At 49.4% G+C, this 15,817-nt stretch overlaps 1 protein-coding gene across 5 annotated transcripts in view; it reads right to left on the reverse strand.

The window, feature by feature from the left end:
- The window catches only part of SRGAP3 (SLIT-ROBO Rho GTPase activating protein 3), a 66,290-nt gene that overhangs the window by 5,629 nt on the left and 44,844 nt on the right, over positions 1-15,817 (reverse strand). For 2 of the 5 annotated variants that reach the window (XM_052678581.1, XM_052678583.1), the window contains exons 7-18: positions 13,583-13,804; positions 13,004-13,105; positions 12,617-12,814; positions 11,238-11,322; positions 9,857-9,884; positions 6,996-7,098; positions 5,271-5,331; positions 4,775-4,852; positions 3,880-4,014; positions 1,227-1,332; positions 764-991; positions 36-115 (exon numbers count right to left, since the gene is read on the reverse strand). In XM_052678581.1, the coding sequence (XP_052534541.1) occupies positions 36-115; positions 764-991; positions 1,227-1,332; positions 3,880-4,014; positions 4,775-4,852; positions 5,271-5,331; positions 6,996-7,098; positions 9,857-9,884; positions 11,238-11,322; positions 12,617-12,814; positions 13,004-13,105; positions 13,583-13,804 (1,426 nt within the window). The other 3 variants (XM_052678582.1, XM_052678584.1, XM_052678586.1) reach the window with 3 other exon arrangements.

Here is a 15,817-nt window from a genome sequence, read left to right on the forward strand (position 1 = left end):
AGATCCAAGTTCCTGTAGCTCATGAGTGTGCTCACCATCATCACTGGTGTGTGGCTCCGTGCCATTGTCGTGGTCAACTTCATCAATGGTGCCTGGCTCACTGTGAGGGCTGTCGCTGAAATAAACACATGGTGCTTTAAAAGAGAGAGCAAGATTCTGTTCCCAAGGCAAAAATAAGTTGAGGAGCCACAGTGATACTCAAAGGCGTTCTGGTTTTCATTTTAAAATAAATATCTCAGTCCTACAACATCACAGCAAACCTTTGAACTGCTCTGAGTACGGCAGACACGTGCACCACCACAAAGTTCATGCCCAGAACTTCATGTCCCATTGCTCATGAATGCCACTCATGTTTGGCAAAATAAAAACAAGCAATAGCAAGTAAAATTCCCTATTCACTCACAGTGATCTTTTATCCCCAGCTCTTGCATACCTTATTTGTAACATCTGTCAAAAATAAAGGTAAAAGGGCACGCTGCATCTGCAGAGAGTCAAAGCCATCCAGCACTGTACTCAGCTGCCCTGGATATTACATCTGAACTTGGTCAAAGCTTTCTTCACAACTCATCCTCTCGGGAGTCTGATCCCCACAGCCCTTAACACTCAGGCAGCTGGAGTCAGTTCTGCTTATCATGAATCCTGCCAAAGGCCTCCCTTTTGTCACAGATTCACTCCTAATTTGCAGCACAAGAAGATAAACCCAATGAGGGGATCCGGTTTTGCTGGGTTTTGAATGCAATGAAGTTCTGCCCCTGCTCCTTACCAGTATTCCTCCCCTCCAGTCATGCACTTCTCATAGACAGGTCCTTCCAGCTCTCTGTGGCTGGGGAAGATGCCCTCGTGGTTGACGATGATGGTTTTGATGACCTCATTGACATGGGCTTGACAGGACACCGGATCCTGCCCGTCTGGAATGTGCATCAGAGTGGGCCCAAAGCAGATGGCCAGGTTGTAGGGATCCATCATGTTCTCATCGCTGTACTGTGACAAGCTGCAAGCACACACATTAGGAGGTGTGGCGTCCTCTGTCCCTGTTAGCTCAGAAAGATGTCCCACCAAAGCCCCCCCAGCACCCAAAGCCATCTTCCCCAAACACACGGCCAGGCCACGCCGAGGAAGAGGCAAAATACAGCTCTGTGGCAATACCAACGTAATTCACAGAAAAGAAGACAGAGAGGCACTGAAATAAAGGCAGATAATGAGCAATTTAGGAAAGAAAGACTCACTGATTGAGGAAAGCAAATAGATATCTCATGACAACAATGACAGCCCGGGGCAGAGTGACGATGATTTGCTGGATCTGGTGCACCCTCTCGGTGGGATTCTCAGTTTCTGGAACACATGGAATAAGAAGTACATCTTTAAAACTCAGGACTAGAGCGCATGGCACTAAAGGGACTTGCTCCAGATTTAGCAGCCAACTACACAAGGAAAACAACAGCACAAATCCTGATTCAATCCACTGGTTTACACTATGGAGTCGGCAGAGAATCAGCACAGTGCTCTTGCACAGGTCAATTCCTACGTACAGCCAAGATTTAGTGTAAAAGCAAACAAAGGCACTTCCATGGTTCCATTTTTAAAATGCCTGTTAATGCATTATTTAGTTACTTATTCAGCAGTTCCTCTGTTTCTCAAAAGCTTCAGCCAATCTGGCACTGGAAAGCAGCACGCCGTTTGGCGTTCTAGTGCAGATTTTAAGATAAGGTTTTTATTAGCTTTGCTCTTTCATGGGTATAAATATCAGGTCTTCCTCAGCCCTTCTGCTTAAGTTTCCCACTGGTTTTAAAGAGAATTTAATCTGAGTTGGCACTTGAAGATTCGCTTCTGCCCTTTGGCAAAGAGCACCAAAGCCTGGGGTCAGGCAGCCCTCGAGGCATGGAACAAACCACATCAGCGGAGCGCTCCTTCCCCGTGCCGGCTCAAACTCTGACATTTGCTAATCAGAATGAACTTCCCTGGCCCACTGCCAGGCTGCCATTCGTTCAAAAATTCAGAACCAATTTTGGCTTCAATCCCAAACCAGAAATCTTTATAATATTTTGTTTCAGAACTTTTTTCCTTCTGAGGAATGAATTCATCACACTACAGCTTACCGGTTCTTCATTTCTTCCCTTTGTGTTTATTTAAGAATACATTAAAAATAAAAACATCAAACAAACACGGGATAAAGCAGTACAACAACAGGCATCTGTTCTGAAACCCAGAGGAACAAGCTGCCTTGAAGTTCTTGTCTTTCTACGTACCAAAATGTTTCAAACTGGCTGCAATTCAGAGGATTAACAGTGTAACCAATCGCTCTATAACACACGCATACCCCAGAATGAACCTCTGCTAGCAAAGAGCCTTTCCTACCCACCTGCTTCCCACGCATGTTTAAGGGACGTCTCCACGTAAACTCTTAGTTCCCCACAAAGCAAAAGGAGAAAGCAGCCCTGCCTTTATCATCACCCCATCGCGCCGGCAGGGAACCACGCAGCTCCCAGGGGCAGAACCCAGGAAGGTAACCCATTCTGTTTGCAACGAGAAGCTCCCAAAAGCTTACCAAATGGTGCAAACCAGCATTAACTAGGGTTGGCTGCACAGCACCAGGCACACTTCCCACAGCTCTGCTCCTACAGAGTCCAGGGGTGGCTGCATCTGCTCATGGCCAGACGAGCTCCCTGCCTGGGGCAGAAATAGCTTCCTTTGCTTGCTGAGTTACAGGTGTGTTGCACTGTTTTACACATCAAAAGGGAAAGGCAATAGCAAATTTCAAACAGCTACTCTACAGAACAACTGCTCCTGAGAAATAAGAATACATTCCTCTTCTGGAACAAACCCATCCCTGAGCCCTTCCCCTCCAGGTATCATCTGTCTGTCTTGACATTGCTAAATCTCCAGCAGCTATGCACATCAACACTGACAGGCAGGAAGGAGCCCTGAGCAGTGACAGTTGAGCAAGGGCACAGCCCTTCAGCCCCAGAGCACCTGCAGGCCAACAGGCAAACCACACAGCCCAACACTGCTCCCATCAAACAAAGCTGTCCTGTAGCCACAGTGCACAACATTCTTCCACTGTCTCCGATGCACTGAATTTATTCTGCCTTCTTTTGCCCAAGGGGAGCGATTTCCATGACTTGCCAATAAACAAATGCTAAACAAAATCACTACAAGGTACTGTGAGAAATAAGGCTCAGCTGGGAGATCCGATTCTTCAGTTGCACAGGAACAAGTTGGGTTGAGAGAAGTCAGGACAGAACATAGGGGTGACCAGGCTTCTCCCCTGAAACCAACCCCAACAGTTGGTTCACATCATTTCATGATGAAGCTCAGCTTCTACCTCTGCTCACATCCCAGTGAAGTTTGTTTTTCTTTGGGGCATACAAACAAGCAGCAAATACTTCGAGAACCCCTGACTCTGTGAGGTTGCAACCACCTTTGCTGACTTCATGGATCAGAGAAGTTTCCTGAGTAGCTATGAAGTACTGACCTCTGCTTTGCTTAGCAGACAATGCTGCAAACTCTCAGTCCCAGCTGCACGGCATGCAACAGCTCAAGAACAGCTATGATCTGTGTAGACAGACTGTGCAGGAAGACACTGCCTGCTGTGTTCAAGCGACCAAAGAGCCCTCATGCAACAAGCAACGTGTATACAGCCCACTAGCCTAAGCCTGAAGTTGATTCTTTGGATTTTAGAGGAGCCATAGCAAGATGTTACACCTCTGCCTTACCTCCAGCACTGACAGCGCGCATCCTCAATGTCTTTTCCTCACAAGTTCCATTGCAGACCTACAGCCCTTCTGACAGTATATGCTGCAAAGCACAGGTGTATATGCCCTGTTTATTGCTTTACTTGTCCCACCCTGTTCTCCAAGAAGACATGTCATATATACTTACTTATAGTAGATACCAAATCTTGAAACCTTTCCTTAGGAAAGAGGGGGTTTTCCAGTCCTCGAAAATACAGCTTCAAGACTCCAGCCACTGAGTTAATGTCACGTTCATTCTGATCATCAGCAAGGGGATCTTCACCTGCCCAGGGAAGAGTTTCTACTTGTAGCATTACAGTCAGACTGGACCAACACCACAAGCTTTTTTCCCCTCACTTGGTAAAAACCTTCCCACAGTTCAGACAACCCTCCCGTGTGGAATGGCAATCGTGTGTTTCCTCAGCAAAAGAAGAGCTTAAGGAGGCGCTCTGTAACACTGTGTCACACTCAGGCCTGCTGCAGCCTTACCTACAAAAGGCCACAGTAAGTAGTTTACTGTTGACATCTCAAAACTTTCCTGAAGAGGAGGATGCTATTAACTGATTCTACTGCATCATTTTCAGTCCAGTGCATTTTTTGCATTTAAGGCAACAGCTTGGAGAGCTGAGCAGATCTGAGCTATAGTAGGTGATGGCATGAGAAGACAGGCTTGCATGCAGTATGCAGTTAGACCACTGGAACAGACCAAACTGCTCTGGATAGTGCTGTCACTCCCATATTGTCCTGGAAACTGACCAAAGCTCCATGAAAATGGATTCTCAACAAATCATTTTATGGCTTCAGCAGCAAATGGTGTGGAGAGGATCTCTGCAGCTCTCCCCACCGCAGCTATTCTCCCCCTGGGTGACTGCCACTGCAGATACAAAACTAGGACAGCCAGAAGGAGACAGCCTCCTAGCTCCTCTCACAGGGAGGCCTTTATTTACATAAGGCCTGGTGCCCCAACACCCCCCAAGGCGCCACAACTGTCCCAGGAGCGCAGGCAGGAGGAGCCTGGCCGACCACATGCTTTGCCAACACACCTCGTTCAAAGGAATTCTTGATGTCGTTGACTTCTACCTGTGAGCCAGGAACTCGAAAAATGCCCTGCTGCTGAAGGCCTGGAAAAGAACAATTATTTTTGGAAAAGATTTGCATAACTGTTGTCCAACACTTTCTGGTGAAGAAGAGCAGAAACCAGCAGTCAATGCACCCACAGAGAAAGGCTCAGAGAGCGAGCAGCAGACAGCCTAGCATGAGCCAGCCCTGCTCCTACTCTCCAGCACAGCCCCCACATTAAAGTGCTGGAAGAGCTGCTCCTGGCCCAGGGCCTGAGCAAGCAATTTAACATGGATGAGTGCTAACAAGACCTAAATATTTGTCAGTCATCCAACATTACATCACAGTCGATGCCACTGTAATTATAACCTGAGGCAATAGCAAGGGCTGAGGGCATCTCTGCTGCATTTCTCTGCTAGCTGCAAATAACTCATTACCTCTGCAGAAAGTTTCACCGTCAGTATTGCTGAATTAACTTACCATACAAATTGATGTAACGAATGCAGCTTTCTACTACAAGTGGAATGGCCTGTCCGGAATCCTTCATGAAAGAAAAAGAAAAAAAAAAAGGCAAAAATTTACTGGCTGACTGATAACAAAGCTTGGGAAAAATGCACTAAAGGCTGCAAAAACAGATTTGAAAAACAGTGCCATTGAGTTTAGTAAGAGGACAGGCAAGAAAAGGAGGTGTTACACACATCAAGCCATCTAGCAGTGCTGAATACACTGTGTGCACTCGATTACTCACAAAAAGCTTTCACTGAAGTGTGTGACAAAGACTTGCTCACTATCTGGTTGAGATAGCGGGCTGATGCAACTGGATCACAGTTACTCCATTTCACAGGTGTAATGCTGAACCAAAATAAATCTTGTGCTGTACCTGACTGATGAAATAAGCTTCCAGTAACAGAGCTTACAACAATATTTCCACCTAAAGAAAGAGCCATTATCAGCAGATGCTTAAGAAAAAAAAGAAAGAAAAAGAAAATAACCCCATTACTGTCTGTGAAATACTGCCTGCGTCTGAGCCTATGGCGGGTTCTGGCTTTTCCTTCACAGCCGCCCCTTGGGGCAGGAGCTCAGAGGAACATGAGCAGTGCCTGCTGTCACAAGGGGAGCTCATGTTCCTCAGGGCTTTGTTTGGCTCTTTTTATCCCAGTACAGTTGCATCTCTCTGGTCAATTTACTCCGTCTCACAGACGGGCCTGCAGTAAATACCTGATTTCTTGTTCGCGCATTCCTCCTTCCTCTGAGAACACAAAAAAGCAGCAGAGCAGGAAAAAAAGAAGAGATTAAGCAAAGATGAGTTCAGTTAGAGGTAAGCATCTCTTTGGAGGCCATGAACGCTCAAATGCAATGGCAGCTTAGCAAGGTCCGAGCCCAGCCCTGTGGCACCCGCCCGCCCTCCCCAGCCCGTGCCAGCACTGAGCCTGGCGGCCGGAGCAGCCCCAGCAGCACCCACAGGCAGCAGCCTGCAGCAGCCAGCAGTGCCGTGGTGCTCAGCAGGAATGGCTCTGACAGCACCTTTTTTAAACATCAGCCTAAATACAAAACCCCGGACAGCTGGACAGCAGGATGTGCGCTGTGGCCAAGGCCAGCCTCTGCCCAAACCAACACCGCTCCTCTCTTGGCTGCCAGCAGTCACGCTGAGATGCACCGATCGAGCCGCTCAGCGTTTTTCTTTTCCTAAAGGGTCACAATGGCATATCTACCCCCCAGAGCAAGGTATTTCATCTTAAGGTTGCGGTCCCCACAACTGGGAGACACGTGGGAGCTTGTAAGTCTGTTTGCTGCTTCCGCCCTAGGGCAAGAACACCAAATATGGAGGAAAATGGAGAAAATAAGGGAGTACGTCATTAAGGCTTCTAATCAGCACATTCCAGCGAAATCCACCTTGAAAATCGTGCGTACTCCTCAGCAGTTTCCCCACCTCAAATCTATTATGTCGTATGAAGAAAAAAGCCCCAACCCCGCCGTGCTCCACGGGGCCCAGCAGAGCCAGGCGGTGCTGCTGCCCTGCCCTCCTCGCTCCACGGCAGGGAGCCGCGGGGCGGCCGTGATGGGCTGCGCTGCGGATGGAGCCGCACCGATGGGCTGCCGGCCGCTCGGCTGGGTGCAGGGCAGGAAAGCAGTGGGCAGATTGGACAGGAAAGCCGCCATTACATTCACAGCGTTCATCAGCTCTTACTGACAGCCAGCGAGTACCTTAATGAACGTTTCCATATTGCCGTTAAAGAGTTTATGATTATAGACTGAGAGAGGCCTAGGTCTCCTCATTTTCTGTGGCTTAGGGGGAAGACATGGGGGCCTGGGAGAAAACGGAACAAAAGAAATCAACAAAACACCAACATAAATGCAACGAACGGGTGAGATCTCAAAGGTTATGAGTGAGAACAGCAGCTCAACCCAACAGAAACCCCACGGCGAGGGCTGACGCGTGGGCCGAGCGCTGCGCACACCGACCGGCCGTGCAGCGGCTGTGCTGACCGGCGGTTCTGATGGGCGTCTCAAAGACTCCTGGTTGATACCTCAAAGAACAAATCGTCCCCAGACAGCGGCAAAGCAGTACAGACACAGCAACCACAACCCAAATGGATGATGGCAGCAATTTCCTTCACGCAGGATTTCCTTCATTCAAGCAAGAAAACAACAAAGCTGCTGAGCACAGCTCAGCACAGCTGCCTTTACGCACAACCCGCAGACAGTTCTCCCTCTCTGAGGTGTGAGCAAGTGCAACCGCTGCCCAGTGTTTGCTCTGCTACCAAGGATAACATTTCGATGTAAAATGAAGGATTTTAACACCAGCCTCCTACTTCTACCGCTTCAGCACTCTGCCAGCATGAAAAAGCACCAAGAGCTGCTGAAGTATTCAACCAATCCCTTGGTACACCCCAAACACACGGCAGCTAGCCTTTGGAGAACACCAAAGCAATCCCGTTACTGAGAAATGCACCCTGTTCTGCTCACGCTCTGCCTAAGGGGACAGTGGGAACCTCCCTCTGCAGCTACTTTCTCTCTGGGAAAGGCTCACAGGGATGCAGATGGTTGTTGGTCTTTCTGGCAGGAAGAAGTTGCCAGGAACTCAAGATCCAAAGAAACAAGCGAGCCCTGTGAAAACACAGCAGTGAGCAAAGCCACGCTCAGCACCACCGAACAACACAGCGTGGCACTGCACCATGAAGCACTATGACCTAGCCTGTGTCAGCCAGGGACGAGTGGGCCTCACCAGCCTGGCAAACAGATCCTGAGGACTCCACTGACTTCGGCAAGGGTTACAGACACACGTTACTCTTGGAACACAGCCATGAAAAACACATGATTTATTTTAGCGTCGTGATCAGGGATCTGCTTCTGTTAATGGTGTTTGCATTCTGATTTCTCCTGATAACGAAGGACATTAAGACACAAGCCCCCACATCTAGGAGAGAGAAAAATAGCATAAATTCTCTAAGTGATTCTTGGATCCACCCTCCTGCCCAGCCTACAGTGACCACTGGAGCAGAAATGATCACTGCAGAGCGGAGTGCCCCTGACCCTCAGCTGACAGCCCAGGGCTGCTTGCTGAGGTGCCACCTCCTCTTGCAGTGGGCAGTCCTCCTCCTCCAGCTGTGTCTGCAGGAAGGTTGCTCTGCCTGAACTCACAAGAAGGAGATTGTTAAAACTTGTTTGTTTTCCTTTGCGTAGTTAAAGCAAAGGCTGAAACAAAAGCAAACAGAAGCAGCAGGGAGTTGTGCCACCATTCTGCTATTTACTCCTTTGATTGTTTTGGCCTCCATCATCACCAGTCCACGGGCACCCACTCCGGAGAAACAAAGTAATCGAGAGCAAACTATTTCAGGTTTGGCCTGGTTTCATCAGCCAGTTCAGCAGAAAGCCCAGCCTGGGGCTCCCAAAGGACCAGAGCTCAGCTCACAGGAGCGTGTAAGCCAATGCCAGGGACTTGAGATGAGAGCCCTGCAGGGCAGCTCTGCTGGGAAAGGCAGTGACAGAGGAGCAGCAGCTTGGTATCCACTTCTCTGCAGGGACCCTCCATAAGCCAAGTGCCCTAGGGCACCCAGCACTGCAGTGGGCTGAAGGGCCAAGGGCAGCTCCAGGAACAAAAGGCTGCAGTGATACCTGACGATGTCTGGATTTCTTAGCCTGCGTCCCTGCTCTCTTCCCCACTCCAGGCTCAAAAGTTTCTTCTTTGTCTTGATGGCACCTTGTACTGGAAGTCCAGCACTGATCCTTCTTGGCCTGGCACAGCACTGCACTGCAGCCCATCTCCGCCAGCAGGCAGCAGACCAAGGCACCCTGCTCACCCCGCTCTCGGTCAGGAAACCTCCTTCCTGCCTGCCTGGGCAGCCCTGCCATTACCATCTGCTTCAGCATTTCAAACATGGAATGCATGCAGCTTTTTTGCTGGTACTGCAAATTGAATTAAACATTGAAATGGGATCATAAAAAAATGATGCACAGAGAGGTACTTCACATTCTGGGGAGCCATCAGCAGGCTTTGCTGGCCCATGTCTTACTGTTGTGAAAGCAGCACACTCAGAGCAAGCCACCAGAGCTCTGTAGAGATGCTTTACTGACTGGATACAGATCAAAGTCTTCTTCCTTTACATTCACCCCTAGCACTATCTCCTGCCGTAGCTGGATGAAAGCATTGGAAGACACTCTCTGTGTTACTTCGCCTAGGAGCAAGAGGCAGGAGAGGCTTTCAGAGGATGCAAAGCCTTTAAACAAACAGGGATGGTAAGCAGCAGGTGGACATGTTCACGTTGCGCTGGCTGAACACAAGCCAGGCTGTGCCTATGAGGCACTGCAATGCACCGTGCTGACATGGCACTTCCAGGCAGTCAGCTAGAAATTACACTGCAACGCCAAGGCCCTGCTTGTTCTCAGCCCAGCTACTCCACTGGAGGCAGTGCAGTGGGGAAGCATGTCAGCAAAGTGGAGAGCAGGGTCTGCCTGCCCTCCAGCCCCACCAAGCTGCATCAGCAGCAAAGAAAGCCACCCTCACCACGGCCAGTACAAGCCAAAGGTTATTCCCAAATACAGATGAAATAAAAGAAACTTCTCACCTGGTTGTTCCACATTCAGCTCTTTCACCTATGAAGGAAAATAAGTTCCCATCAACTCTTCATATCACTAGAAAATTGACCTAAAACACAGCTGCACAAGCACTCATGCCCCCATTCTGGCTCTGTAAGTCCCGAGTTAATTGCTTGTGGCAAAGAGGCTGACTGTGCCTGAAAGCCCTGCAGGCTGCAGAAGAGTCAAGCTGATTGCTATGCAAACCCCTTCCATATGAGGCATTAGAAGTCCAGGGCTCAGTCACAAGGGAGGGAAAGCATCTTCTGTTCCCACTGACATTAAAGGTTTATTTGCAATACGAAGTCCATCTTGGAAAAAAATAACCAGATGCACTGCAGGTCCTCTGCAGTAAGTGCTCATTTACACTAGCTGGGTATTGGCCAAATTCAAATAGGAAAAGGAGAGGCTGATAAGGGCTGCAGCCCCTGGGGAGGCTGCTGAGATTATCCAACTGCCTCATGGAGGACCACTAATAGCATCTAAATACAGTGGTGTAATTCTGCTCCCTGGCTCTTCCTATGAGATAACAGCCCATCTAATCATCATCAAGCAGACTATTCTGGCTGTCAATATTCTCATTCCCTTCGTGTATTTTTAGCGCTTGGATTTCACATAAACAGCAGTATATTACCAGTGATAAGATCTGCTCGTTTTTTGAAGTGCTTGTCAATCCACTGAAAAAAATACATCCATTTCACATGCTGTTTGTGCTTTTCTCCAAAGGAAGCCGATTTAGCCTTCCTTTTTTCTAAGGCACATAAAAGGAAGCATTTGGCTACACGTGCCTCCTTCCTGCTCTCCCTTGGCACCTGCAGAAAGCAAGCCTGCAGCCAATTCCTCACTGAAAAAGCAAAGAATTCCACACAAGTGTTCTGCAAACCCAGACTTCTTCCTAAAGAGAATCACTCATGCTGAAACACAGCATTCTGCATCTCTGGGCCAAATATTTGCCAAACGTCTACATAGCAGGACAATCCCATGACCTGGAAGAAATTCAGTTTCCATGTGAAAATGTTCCACAGCTGCTTTTGCACAACTCTCAGAGAACTGCAACGACTGACACCACACTCCTCCTCCCAAGTACAGCCACAACAGTGCTTGTGTGTGAGAGCAGGGCACTCATCAAATCATTATCAAGAGATTAATCGCTTCCTGCACCGACCCCAGGAGCTGCAGCCCCGCAGCCACCAAGCAGGCCTGAGTCTGGTGCTAACATCTGGGATCGGATCTCTGGGAAGAGCTCAGACAGGCCCGTTTCTGCAAGCTGCCTGCTCTGTCCCCACCCCACCGAAGCCAGAGATCAGAGCCAGATGCCAGAGTAATGCTGGCAGCACTTGTTCCCTCCCTGCGCCTAACCCCACGACTCACCTTCCCCAAGAGTCTGCTTCAGCAAGTCGTGCTTAGCCTGGAGCTTTGTGATAAGGTTACTGCCATTCAAATACTCTTTAAATTTCTGGAATTAAGAACAGAACAAGCGAGGTAGGTTAAGACTCTTGGCAATAATCATCTGAAATTGAAGTACACTTTTGCCTGGGGGGCTACTGAGGGGACACAGAGGCTGTCAGGCTCCAACAAACGAGGAGGCGGATGCACTGCAGGATGGAGCAGGGTCTAATAATCACTTCCCACTGCCCCAGCTACAGTCCTGAAGATCTTATTATTAGCCTGGTCTCCTTGGTGCTGCACCCCCTGCCTGGGAATGCAAGTTGCTCCAAAGAAAAAAGTTCAAAGCAAACTTTCTTTTGTCAGGCTTCTGAGAAAAGCCTGGAAAATCAAAGAGGTTTTCCCTCCCCTGGCGGTGCTTTGGCCCCATACACACAAGTGATGCAGCAGAGCAGCCCAGGCAGTGGACACACAGTGTTGGGCAGTGAAAACCATGCAGCACGACTCACTGCACTGCAGTGCTGTGCACCCAGCAGCGCTCCAGAGCAAGTGATGTTATAGAGGAGGAGTAAGGGAGACACGCATGGAAAACAAAAGACGAAAAAGAGGAAAAAAAAAATCACAAGTCTTTGCAAAATTAAAGAAACGAGCACAACTCAAGACAAACTAACATGCTGATTTCCACCCTCCCTGCCCACCCAGAAATAATAATACCACGTGAGAAATCACACTCATGTATACATCACTAGATATTTACATACATCAACTGAGCCTATTAACCACATTTAAATGAGGGGCACTTCTGCCAAGCTAATGTCTCACTGCTTCACGAGTGATAACAGAGAACCTTAAGAGCAGTACAGGTGCACAGTACCTGACCAAAGGTGCTGCTGCCCAGCACGCACACAGCAGAGAACCCCAGTCAGCACAGCTTCCTGCAATGCCTGTGCAAGATGCTAATGGCAGCTTATTTCAACCCTAGGCCCAGTACAGATTTTAGCTGTGCAGACCAGAAAAGGCTCAGCTGAGGGTTCAAAACTGGAAAAGCCTCCAAAGGATCCATCAGCTGGGCCTAACTGGAGCCTGCTGCCCAGTGCTGTGCCACTCCTGCTGACTTCCGTAAACTTTGAATCAAAACTGCTTGCTGCAGTTGTTCCATTAAAAATGAGAGCAAGACAGACACTAAATTGTCATTCTCCATGTATTTCCATGCTGCTGTGAAGTACATTCCAATCCCAAACTGTACAGAAGGCTAACAGTGAAAGACTGAATTGGTTCTTGCTCTTCACTAACGAGCACTTAAAATGCAACCCAGTCCTCGCAATTAATGCCCTGTGTCCTGCATCACGTGATATGAGACTCACTGTAAAATAGAACATCTCAGTCTCCTGTTGGTTGGCTCTCCTCTTGGCGATGTTTATTTTGCTCATGTAGGTCTCTGAAGCAGCTGATTTGACCGACTCAGTGGAGCGACTGTGCTGGAAGGCATCTGAAACATCAAAATCTTCCACTGTCAGCATGTCCTGCAAAGTCTGCATTGTGGCATCCAGAGTTTTTCGTACCTATCAGGCATAAAAGACAGCATGTTTTTGAAGCAAACAGGGAAAAAATGACATCTGGAGCCAAAACAACAGGCCCACAAGCAGCTCATAAGTACTGGGCTTGCCCCAGCATGAGCTGCAAAGGGAGATCTCAGCACTGCACACTCCCACACCCGAGCACAAGAAGGGGGGTGGAGGATGAGCTCTTACCTCTTCATTCTCTATCTTAAGGGTGGCCAGGCGGGACTGTAGCTGGTGGTACCGCATCAGCAGCTCAGTCTGCACAGGCTGCTGGGCACTGACTTGGCACACCTGGGTAGGAGCAATGCAGAGGCAGGAGAGGGGTTCAGTGAGTTGCACACAGACCAGATACACGTTTTAACACCAGAAAGATTTTCTCAGCACCCACAAGTTCCTTGCAGCCCTCTCAGGCAGTGTGGTCTGGTTTCTGAGCAGCAGTGCTGTGGACCTAGCACAAAGCATTTCCACTCAGCTTTTTAAAGCTGCACTCCAAAGACTCCGGATTACAGCAGGTAAATCAAAGTCCCAGCATCAAATCTCTTGGACAGTTTAGCTGAGGATGAAAACACAGGATTTGTAATTGGGAGAGGACAAAGAGCAGATTGAAAGAAGTGCTGCTAATGAGCTAAGTGCCTGACTGAAAAAGGAAACGCAAACAGCTGCAGGTGAAGACAGAGCAAAGGGGAAGAAACGACGTAAGGCTGACGGCTAAGAGGGACCAGGCCTAGGCCAGGCTGTGAGGCAGCTCCCCAGCACCGAGCACCGTACCTCATCCCCCATGTGGGGCTGGAACTCGAACTTCAGTGGAGGGCAGAAGACCTGATTGCACATGTCCATGATGGTGTGCTTGTCGCTCCGCGCATCCAGGTTGTCCACTGCATTCTCAATGATGTCCAGGCCCTCGTGGCGGGAGGTCTCCAGGTTGTATTCAGCAGACAGGTACGTCCGGAAGGTCCGTGCAAGGCTGGCGTGGAACCCCAGGTCACAGCACTGTAGCACAGCAAGGCAGGGCTGAGTTAGGAACAGGTACCACCAGCACTACCATCACTGTGCCATCAGTGCACGGCAACACCGCATTTCAGGGCGCACCAACAGCTGGGCCGTGCTCTACCCTGCACTGGTGTCTGGGCACAGCACAAGAATTTAACGCCCCTAGCTTTGCTGGGAAAAGACACAACTGGCTCTCAGACAGGAGAGAGCTAAAAATCACACAAAGGCATGGTTCCTCTGGCTGCTCAGCACCAGGGCAGGGCTGCACTGATGGCAGAACTCCTGCCCTGCAGGAACTCTGAACTCTCTTCAGTTCCAGCAATGCTGCCAGTGCCTTCTGCACAAAGAAACCATTCCCTGAGTAACCCCATACTGACAGGTGCTTGAGCACAGTGGTACCAAAGGACTCTGCAGTGCATGCAAGGCCCCTCCACCCTCACCAAGAAGCTCACAAGGCCATTCCTCATGCACAGCTGATCATCCTCATCTTGGAGAACATGATAAAACTGAGCTAACTGCCTAGTGCACAGTATTTGGGCAGCAAAACCCTGTTTTTAAACTCTCTTTTTTATACAATTGAATTTAGCACATTAAGTATAGCAACAGCTCAGGGATTTGCTGCTCTGAACACCGAATCACGGCTGAGCAAGCAGCAGCTCCATCCCAACAGGTCTCCTCCCAGACTAAAAAGGACAGCAGCACGGCATCAGGCACGGCCCTGCTGCAGGCACCCAGCACAGGGATACCAGCAGTGGCTCTGCAGGGAAAGGAGGGGCACAGCGAGGCACAGCTGGGAGCTGAAGAGCAGCACATCAGACTGAGCCATGCTAGCAGGGCTGCAAGAAGGCTGCAATCCAAAACTGAGGCACATCTATTCCTAGACATAAGAGGGCTGAAGCTCCCGATAGAGGATGTAAAGCCAGATAACCACAGCTTCACCCACTGTTAGGAGTTCCATAAAAACATGCCCCCTGGACGCCCTGACTCGTGGCACAGCCCAGGCACAGTGACACACGCTGTCACCAGCACAGCCTGTGAGCAGCAGTCACACACACGGTGTGAAGATGGCACAGATCCGCACATGAGTGCAACGCCCTGCAGGGCTGCAGCACACAGCAATGGCCATTGGAGGCGCAGAGGGGGAACGTGCTGGTGGGCACTGTGAGCGCTGCTGCAGCAAGCAGAACTGAGCTGGCACCTGCCAGCCACATACATTACAATTAAGAAGCTCTGTTGTCACACAACTTAAAGAATGAGTACAAAGTCCTCATTGTCTGAGCTGTAACCAAACCACCAGAATGCCAGCTTACCCACCAGGTTCCCCTCTGCTTCTGGCAGCACAAAGCCATCTTCACGGGGCAGATGCCATTCCTCCAACTCTTCAGTGCCCAAAGAAATCACTTCTAACCAAAGGCACAGAAAGTGCCTCTGCATCAGAACATCAGCACTGACAAACTCGAAGTGAAAAGTGAAGACTCAGCTGGTGCCACGAGCAGCTCCAGCCAGAGAAGTCACCTCGCTCCTCCTGCCATGTGAAAGGACAACCCTCAGCTCACATCACGTCACACAGAGCTGTGCTCGCTGGTCTGTGCTGGAATGAGCAGTGACAGCACAACAGGACTGCTCCTGTTTGCAGATCTACGGTGTGCTCTGCTTGCCCCCCGCAGGGGTAGGACTGATTAAGTGGTTTTAATCCATTATTTATCCTACTGCTATTTATCTTCTACATTTATTAGTTTAAAATAGGGACAGTTAAGAACTGGTGCAGCTCTGCCTTCTGCAAACAACACTCAAAAAATGGTTCTCTGGGGAATCAAAGTGGGGGAAGTAGAGTGCAAACTGGACACAGCACCGTGAGTCTCTGAGGAGGTAATGCATGACATGTGTGGAAAGAAATGCTACCGAGATCCTCCCTGCAAACAGAGCTCGTGCTGTAGCCAGCAGCGCCCAACACTGACAACCAGGCAGCACCTCGCTATGTGTCCTGTGCTGAGGCTCTGCACTGCACTAGCA

The sequence above is a fragment of the Tympanuchus pallidicinctus genome, unplaced genomic scaffold (assembly GCF_026119805.1).
Source record: "Tympanuchus pallidicinctus isolate F22 unplaced genomic scaffold, pur_lepc_1.0 scaffold17, whole genome shotgun sequence".
In the NCBI taxonomy this organism is placed as follows: domain Eukaryota; kingdom Metazoa; phylum Chordata; class Aves; order Galliformes; family Phasianidae; genus Tympanuchus; species Tympanuchus pallidicinctus.